The sequence below is a fragment of the Mustela lutreola genome, chromosome 7, assembly GCF_030435805.1.
Source record: "Mustela lutreola isolate mMusLut2 chromosome 7, mMusLut2.pri, whole genome shotgun sequence".
NCBI lineage: Eukaryota > Metazoa > Chordata > Mammalia > Carnivora > Mustelidae > Mustela > Mustela lutreola.
In genome coordinates this window covers 121867629-121877125 of record NC_081296.1, presented here as the reverse complement: position 1 = coordinate 121877125, position 9497 = coordinate 121867629, and the positions used below count along the sequence as shown (strand labels likewise).

The 9497-nt window shown below is 54.6% G+C and overlaps 1 protein-coding gene across 1 annotated transcript; it reads left to right on the top strand.

The window, feature by feature from the left end:
- The first annotated feature begins 1400 nt into the window (after window positions 1-1400).
- Window positions 1401-5365, top strand: CCDC177 (coiled-coil domain containing 177). The gene is made up of 2 exons (XM_059182439.1): window positions 1401-1731; window positions 2736-5365. Exon 2 carries the CDS (start codon window positions 2764-2766, stop codon window positions 4888-4890), a length of 2127 nt encoding a protein of 708 aa, XP_059038422.1. The 5' UTR covers window positions 1401-1731; window positions 2736-2763; the 3' UTR covers window positions 4891-5365.
- Window positions 5366-9497: the final 4132 nt, after the last annotated feature.

Genomic DNA, 9497 nt, shown 5'->3' with positions numbered 1-9497 from the left:
TTCCTGGACTCCTTCTCCTTGAGCAGCCTCATCAATACCCTTCTTGCCTCCCTTGCCGCTCCTCCGGCCCTTCCTGGGTGATCTCACTCCCTCTGCTGGTTTTAGGAACATTGTATATAGGGATGATGGCCTAAACTCTAGCCCCATCTGCTGGCCAGCTCCGCCTCACACTCAAGTGGTCCAAAGAGGAACCCCTCCTTCCCAGGCCCTCCCCATCACCTAATCCTCCCTCCTGGGTCCATGCTCTCACTGGGGTCACCCAACTACCTCATTGCTCCAGGAAGTCAGCTCTAACCCTTCACTGCTTCTCACACCCCCAGGGCCAAGCTATCTTTGAATATTCTTTTTCTATTTCAGGAATCTGTACATGCCCCAGGTCACCCAGACCCGCACCTCCTGATACTCTTCCCCCTTAAGTCCCAATCTTTCCTGCCTTGGGTGACTATAGTGTCCAGCTAACAGGGCTTCCTGCATCCTGTTGACCGCCCCCCCTCACTCCATTGTTGCTAGGGTTATGTTCCAGAAATATAAATCCAATCATGTTGTTTCCCTGCTTTCAATCCTTCACTTGCCTCTCACTGCCTATCTGACAGCAGCTAGGTTATTAACAACATAGTTCATCATGCCCCACCCACCCGCCAAGCTCCTCCTTCCAGTCCTACTCCCATCTGTCTCCTATAGCCACTGCCACTCCAAATGGGAAAAAAAGGTGGGGAGGAGGTGTCTCAAAATAACACTCATCAAACAGCCCTAATTGGTTCCAATGTGTGTTACCTGGAACCCGAAAGTCCTCCAAGTTTACATTAAACACTATTCACACATTTTCTGACTGTCTCAAACCTACCTGAACGCTCTTAGTTTTTCTTGAAAAAATAAAATCATAGTTTGGATGACGAACCTATTTCTATGCAATTATTCACTATCAAGTTTCTATGTCTCTCAGGGTCCTCTTGAGAAACAAGCCAAGCTATTCCTTCATTCTACCCAGTTGAGGTGCTTATGGAATAGGGGTTTTCAGCAGATATATCCACCGTGTGTGTGTGTGTGTGTATCCATCTCCAAATATATATATATATATATATATATATATATATATATTATATATATTTATCTCCATCCCCACCAAATACATACATATCCATCTCCCCTCAAATATACATATATATATATATATATATATATACACATATATATCCATCTCCACCAAATATATATAGATCCACCTCCCCCAAATATATATATATGGAGATAGATAGATCTCCATCCGCACCAAACAACATAATATATCCATCTCCGCCAAATATACAAGTATTTCTCTTCTTCGCCCTCTAAGCAAACAAACCAACACCCTTGAACGTCCACCAGGAGGCGCCGGGGGCGTCGCCAGACCTGCGGTACCTTCACCGTTGGAGAGAACGCGAGGGATGCAGCAGCGATGGAACCCGGCTTCCTTTTTCAAGAACCAGTGTGAGGGAAAGGAGCAGAGCCGCGTTATTTTAGGGAGACCTTGTCGCACTCCCCCTCCCGCGGGTAGGGAGCATCTGGGATGTGTGCGGGCCCCATGGAGAGACCCTGGCGGTGGCTGCGGTGGCAGCTTGGGCTCCTACCGCGGCTGCAGCCGGCAGTAATCCGACCCCGCGGGCGCGGGGATTGAAGACGCGCAAGGGAGAGCGGCGAGCGGCGAGCTGCGAACAAAAGCCCTCCGCGCGGGGCCCAAGCCCGGGACGTGCGGTGAGTGAACCTGCCCTGAGAGCCAGGAGCTGCGGGCACTGGAGTGGCCGGGCTAGCTGAGTCCCCAGAGCCCACTTCGCAGCGATACGGTCGGGGGATTCGGAGAGCATCCAGGGGCAGGTGTCGGAGCTTAGATGGGGGTGAATGGTGCCTTTAGCACGTTCAGACTTGGAGGAGATCGGGTGCATTTGAGAGGACCCAGGCGCCTTCTCCATCCCCAGCAAACACCGGGGGTGGGGGTAGGAGGACCGGCATAGCTCCCAGCAAGCTCTGTCCAAAAGACAGAACAAGAATCGAACACCTCTCCCGGGCAGGCCTTCTGTAATTGAGGCATTTGTTTCAGCCCTTCCATCAGCCCCGGGCCCCGGGGCCTGGGTCTCCTTTGGCAGGGGGCAATCATGTAATATACATCATGTAAATTTAATCATACAAATCAGAGGGCCTCTGAGCCTAATCCCAAATAAACTTCTTCCCTAGGTAAATGGGGTCCTCGCAGCCATGCACTTTGAGGATGAACAGGCCTCTTCTCTCTCTCTCTCTTTTTTTTTTTTTTTTTTTTTTTTGTTCCTGCAAAGCTGCATCCCCGGTCCCCGCCTAAGCTGCAAACAAATACACTAATCCTCCCGGGAATCCTCCACCGCCTCCCTGGCCGGCTACTGCCTGCACCGCGATCTTTTCATCTTAACTTGCAGCAGGAAGGAGATGCATCCAGCGGGCCAGACGCCCTGGGGAGCCGGGCCCCAGGCCCTTGCCCCGCACACTCGGGCTGAGGAATGTTGAGGCTTTTCCGGTTGCACAGTCTCATCCCTCCTACCACTCTCCCCGACCCCCCTCCACCCTCGCCTGGGTTTTCAGGGCATTGGTATTATGATTTACGTCCCATCGGGCCTCTGAGCCTAATCCCAAAGCTGATTAAGTTGGGGGTGGGGGTATGTGAATGGGGCGGGGGGGGCGGGGGAACTGCTCTCATGTATTCCTCGATGTCCCTACCTTGTCTTGCGCAGGGACTCCACAAAAGGACAGGACTCAGCCATGGTGGACCCGGTGCCGGAAGAGGAAAAGGAGGGAGCTGAGCCTGAAGGTTCGGATGGGGATGCAGCCGCCGCACCTGGCCCCCCCGAGGCACAGGGGGCCCAGCAGCCTGCCGCCTCCTCGGCCTCAGCCTCAGCCTCGGGCTCGGGCTCGGCCTCAGCGGCGGCGCCCCACAAGGCTGAAGTCCCGAGCGCAGCGGAAGAAGGCGGGCGGCGGGAGCAGTCTCCGCTGCTCCACCTGGATCTCTTCAACTTCGACTGTCCGGAGGCCGAGGGGAGCCGCTACGTGCTGACCAGTCCCCGCTCGCTGGAGGCCTGCGCCCGCTGCGCAGTCAAGCCCGTGGAGCTGCTGCCACGGGCCCTGGCAGACCTGGTGCGCGAGGCCCCGGGCCGCTCCATGCGAGTGGCCACCGGCCTGTATGAGGCCTACGAGGCGGAGCGGCGCGCCAAGCTGCAGCAGTGCCGGGCCGAGCGAGAGCGCATTGTGCGCGAGGAGAAGCGGCGCCTCTTCACGCCCTTGGGGACTGCGGCCACCGCCGCCTCGGTCCCCGGAGCAGCTGGCAGCAGCAGCAGCTGCAGCAGCGCCAGCCTCCCGGGCTCGCCTGCGCCGCGCGCCACCCGCAAGGCCTCTTCCAGCCCATCTCCAGCCCGGACGCAACCACCGCCCGCGGCTTCGCGGGCAGGTAGGAAGAGCCACTCGCTAGACTCGCTGTCCCGTCGGCGCGAGGGCGCCCTCAGTTCTGAGTCTGGCGCGTCGTCGTCCTCCTACAGCGGGGAGAGCCTGCGGGAGCTGCGCTGGCCTCCGCGGGCCTCGGCCAGGAACAGCTGTCCGGCGGGCTCCGCGTCCTCCGCCCCTAACCCCCTGGGCCGTCCTTCCGCCCTGGCCTTGGTGCCGCTCACAGGCCGCAGCTTCAGCCTAGGTGACCTGAGCCACTCTCCGCAGACGGCTCAGCACGTGGAGCGCATCGTGCGCCAAGTGCGCGCCGAGCGGGGCCTGCGCGGGGTGCCGGACCGCGACCGAAAGATCGCGGCTCTGATGCTGGCGCGCCACCAGGAGGAGCGCCTGTTGCTGGAGCAGCGCGCCGCGGCGCACGGCCAGTGGGAGCAGCAGCGCGTGCGGGCGGAGCAGCGGCGGGAGCGCGAGGAGCGAGAGAAGCAGCGCGCGCTGGAGCAGGGCCGCCGGGCCTGGGCGGCGCAGGTGGAGGAGCGGCGCGGCCGTCGCGGGCGCGAGGAACGGGAGGAGGCGCGGCGGCGGCAGCGGGAGTGCGAGCGCAGCGAGGAGCGGCGGCGGGAGCTGGCCGAACGCCAGGGCCTACTGCGGCGGGAGCGGGTTGAGCGCGCGGCCCGGGAGGATCGGCTGCGCAAGCTGCAGCAGGAGCAGAACCTGAAGCAGCGGGAGGAGGGCCTACAGGAAGGGCGCGAGCGGGCCGAGTTGGTCCGCAGGGAGCGCGCCCAGCGTGCGGCCCGCACCAAGCAGCGGCAGGAGGGCCAGCTGCTGCGGGAGAAGCGGGAGCTGAGCCGGGCGGAGCGCGCGCGCCATGAGGCGCTGCTGCAAGGCCGGGCCCGGCAGGAGCGCGCGGAACGAGAGGGCTTGCGGAATTCCCTAGAGGCCAGCATGGGCCGCGCACAGGAGAACTACGAGCAGCTGGTGGAGCAGCGCGCGCGCGAGCTGCGGGAGCGGGCCCGGCGGGAGGAGCTGCAGGGCCGGCGGGCCAAGGAAGTGGCGGAGCGCAAAGGGCGCGAGCACCAGGCGCACCTGGAGGCGCTGGCCCGGGCCGGGGAGCGGCGGCTGCAGCACGCTACGCAGGCAGCCGAGGAAGCTGTGCAGCAGAAGGCAAGGCGCGTGGGCCAGAGCCGGTTGGAGAAGGAACGAGCCCAGCGCGCCAATAAGGAGAAGGTGGAGAGGGACGAAGACTCCCGCCGGCGGGAGCTGCTGCAAGCCATCGGGCGCAAGCTCGAGCGGAGCGAGCAGCTTTCTCGGGAGCGGCGGAGCGCACTGGAGACCGCCCGCTCCACGGCCCGGGCCTCCTTCCACGTGCGGGAGAAGGTACGCGAGGAGACCAACACGCGCTCCTTCGACCGCATGGTGCGAGAAGCCCAGCTGCACGCCAGCCTGGACCGCAAATGACCACCGTCCTGGGCTGGCCAGGCTGCCAGGCTCAGCCCTGCGGGGCCTCCCTTGGCATTTATGACCAGACTAGGGGAGTCTTCGGTTGCAGCTCAACGCCCTGGCCTCGCCAGGGTCTTGACCAGTGAGGCAACGAGAGGACAGAAAGACCTGACAGCCCACCGCCTTTTAAAAAAACAGACTTTATTTGAAAATGACATAGCACAATCTTTAACCACATCCATCCTGGGTGGCTCCCGCAGCGGCCCTTGCCATGCTTCCCAGTGTGTCTTTGGGCTTGGAATAGAAAAAGAACTGGGAGAGGGGGGCTGAGGGGGGACGAGGCGAGGGAGGGCCTCTGTAGGAGAGGGTGTAGCGGTGGCCGCCCCCTTCTGCAGCAGTCAGCCCAGGCACCTTCCGCATATTGTTGCCTGGGGTGACATTGGTATCTGCAGCTGAGGTGGCCTGACCTTGGCTCCCCTCCATCTTTTTAAAATAATGGCAAGTTGCACAAAGCTCAGAGGCCTCGCAGAAAAGCACAGCTCTTCCAAGGTGTTAGACCACACCAAGGGACGCCAAAAACGATTGGTTTTTGTATGCTTGACTTTTAATCTGCCACTTGAGCAAACTCTGGTCTCGGTTATGGTAGTTTTTTGGTTGATTCCCCTAGGCCTTCTAGTTAGACAATCATCTGCAAATAATGATCCATTTGTGTCCCCCCCCCCCAACCCTTATTCTCCCCAGCGACACAAGAAATCGGTTGGTTGTGTGATGCTGTTTGGCTGTAGTGGAAGCCCCCAGCCCCTGGGGATGATGAGTTCCCTAGGCAGCATCGTTCCCCCCGATTCTGTTTTCTTGCAGGGTAGCTTCAGGGGAGGTCGTGTCTGATTCCTACCTCCCGGTGTGGAGCCCACTCCTCAAAAGACAGCAGCCATGCCTTATGAAGCAGAGCTACCTACCTTATGTGCCTGCCCAGGCGGATCCTCCCTCAGTTTCCAGCCCTGGGTGCAGTCCTGAGGGTGGGCCCAGCGAGCATGGAGCTAGATTCTCTCGGTGAAGGAGCCATCCAGCTGCCTTCAGGGTAATCTGTGGTGGCTAGCCTTGCCGCTTTGCTGTGGAGAGTTGTGGCCGCTATGGTTGGTAGTATAGCTTGCCCTCCTCCCTCACACGAGGAAAAAGAGAATGTTCCCCCTTAAGGTCCTGGTTCCCCCTCACCTTTGCTGAAAGTGTCGAATCATTCTTTCCGTGCCTCACCTTCCCCACTGGCCAGACGGGGCTGTCAGTACTCTTCTCCTGGTACCTCAAGGTCTTCTGGATCCAAAACACTGCCTCAGTATTATTTGCTGGTCTCCCTTGTGCCTTTCTTGACCTGGAGTAGAGAGGCAGGAGGGCTGCCATTGGCCTAGTTCGTTTCTGGGAACATGAATTCCTGGGCATTGGAAGGGGCAGTGCATCACAGCAGATAATCATTTAGCTTCTGGGGGGAAATATTTGCAAGACCAGGCCACCTCCTGGTCCAAAAAGTCCCACTCAGTTGTCTTCGGGCAACTTTAATGTCTAGAGTGCTTCCTTCCCATGAAGCTGAAATTAGCCTCTGGCCATATCCACCCACTGACTCTGCCTTCATCACAGAAAACATTACATTTTACATTAAATCAGGATCAGGAAATAAAAGTTACCAAAAAATAAAAATAAGAGAAGAATCAGGGTAGAGAACTACTATATTAGACATGTTTCGTGTATATTCTGCTGGACAGAATTGTCCCTGAAATGTCTGGTATTACACACACACACACATACATACACACTTCACCCATACCTCCTTCCCCGGTTGCATGCCTGCAGATGCAAAAGTATTGTGTAGAAAGGAGTAATATTTTGGTGTTACACAGAAGCTGTGCCAAGGTTTATTTCTTGAATGGCTGAATTTTCTCCTCTGATTTTCTTCTTGTTGGTAACCAGATTATCAGTGAGCTAGCTGGAATAATTGGTGTTGTCCGTGAGTCAGGGGCATTTAACTAAAAGGTTAATTTGATACTGATTCTTACCTTGTGGCTTCTGATTTCCTAGAGAGCTTTTGAAACCTGAGTAGAAAACTCCACCTCAAACTACTTTCTTCCAAAGTACGTGCATTCATCTGAGAAGGACACAGTCTGATTTTCTGGATAACGCACTGAAAGGTACACAGGTGATCTTACCTTGCCCTCTGTTCAGTTTGTTTGCTGACTTACTGAGTGACTCTGGATAGATCACCTCTCTGTGCCTTGGTTTCCCCACCTGTGGAATGGGTATCGTGACTTCGGCCCTCCTCAGCACTGTGAAGATGAATCAGAATCAAGTGGTTTCTCAGCCCTATGACTTTATAACTGCAGGTGCAATGGCCAGACAGAAGGGATCATGTGACTGGACTATGCCCAGAAAGTACAATGTACTGTCGTGATCTAGTGCAGAAAAGAATGGTCTCAAAAAGCACGTTGCTGCTACCTGGAATTTAAATAAAGTTAAAAAAAAAAGAAAGCAAATTGCAGATCATAGTGTCCCATGTGATGCAAAGGCCCAGGTCTGAATCTGAATGTCACCAAATTAGAGGTTTGCACTTAAGAGAAGAGCACTGTGTAAAGGAAAAAAAACTTGGATTCCAAAAACAAAAACAAAAAAACAAAAGAGAGAGAGAGATCCACACAGCTGAGTAAAACGAAAACAAAAACAGAAACCAGACATAGTCATCGTAAAGAATGATTCTTCTAAATTTCAGACTATCCTCTAGAATATAGACCCATCTCTATATCCTAGGATAAATGGTCCTGTTGCCCTTTGAGGAGGAGCAATTTCCAAGAATCCTTTGTCGGGCCCTTCATTTATATTCTCTTTGACATGATACCAGAGAGAAGTGGTTCTTATTCTGAACCATAGCAAGGGAGAGTTGGAGGGTTGGGGGGCAGTGGGGATGGTGGGTGGAGAAAGGTGTACTTCTCCTAATGTAAACATTTTAACAAGTGCCCAGAGCTGACCTCAGAGCACCATGCTGGAAGTTTTCTCACCATCCAGGAAATGGCAGCCCCGAAGCGGTCTCAGACCTTTCTATTTGCCTTCTTGGAGAGTCCCCTGGCTCCAAAAAGAGACAACGTGAAATGGATTAGGAAGGAGTGGGAAGGGTTGGAAGAAGCCTTTGTTTGGTTCATTACCAAGGAAACAAGCAGGACAAAACTGTTTCAGGTGGAAACCTCAGTAAAGCTAGTCCAGTGCCCTGCTCAAGCAATGACCAGTGCCTACACCACCTCCGGACAGGAAGATGGATGTTTCCCTCCAGAAGAACACGGGCTGAATCTTCAAGGGATTTGCCAAACGTGAAGAGGGGATGGAGGAGTGAAGTCATATCATAACACAGTTTGTGTTCAAGCTCCTCGGTAAAGGTCACCAGTTCTCATTCTTCGCCTTTAAAAAGTCCCTTGAAACAGGGGTGCCTGACTTTGCATCAGGGGCTGTATATTGTTTAGTGTCGAATCCCCTCTAGCTCACAGTTTAGCATCTCACATACGGTATACACATAAATACTAGATGGAGAGAGGGAGGCATAGATGGTAGAGGGCTGGTAGACAACTGACTGGTGATCCGGGGAGATCTGTGAAGGATAGATTGGGTGGGCAAGCCTCCATTCATTTGACAAATTTACTTTGAACCTCTGCTGTGTGCCAGCCACTGCTTTGGATGCTGGGAAGACAAAATCCCATCCCTGACCCTGGGGACCATTGATGCTTCACGGTCATGAGCAGACATCTATCTGTATGTCCTCATTGGGCCTAACTACCTCCCCACCCTCGCATCCATCCACGGGCAGATCTGATGGTCCTTTAGGCAGTAACTTCAAGCTTTTTCAGTTTTCTGAGGACACACCATCTGCCAACCATGACACCATCTCTCAGTCCCTGTTGTTCTCGTTCCCTTGATTAACAAGGAGCCTTGATTAATCAGGTCGAATTCATAAGGTCATGTACTTAATCAGTTTTAAATTACAGTCAAGAGAGAGTGAGAAGAATTACCTTCAAGGATGTTATTTGTGATGACGTTAACAGAGGCAGCATAAACAATGATCGTCAAAAAAAGAAAGGTAATGATCGGCAGAGAATGAGCCTCAGGCCGTGCAGAGTCCCAGATCACCAAAACAGGGTACCAGCTTCATCATTCGACTGTTGGTGCTGAGACCAGAAACTCAACATTTCGGAAGCATTTCCAGCTTCAAAGTTCCAACAAAAAGAGATTGCGGATCAATACTAAACTGATGAGAACGGTTAGTGAAGTAAATATTCTTCTTAAGACTTCCAGGTGATCAAGGTTGCCCGCAGGTTGCTCTGTAGACTTGCCTTTTCTCCACCATACGTCTGCCATCTCCAGCCCGCACATCCCCCGGAAACATTTGGCAGATGAACACAGGGAAACTTGGCATTTCTTGACAGGGCCTGGAAAGCAGCTTTCAGGAACCCAGCAGATAACCCTCTGTTCTAGAAATGTGGTTTGGGCCCCATATGAGATCCACATTTGGCTTCGGTTGTCTGATGTATTAGATACCTGCTGTATTCTGACCAATCACGTGCTTTCATTACCGGACCATAGAGAAGAGCACCTGGTCT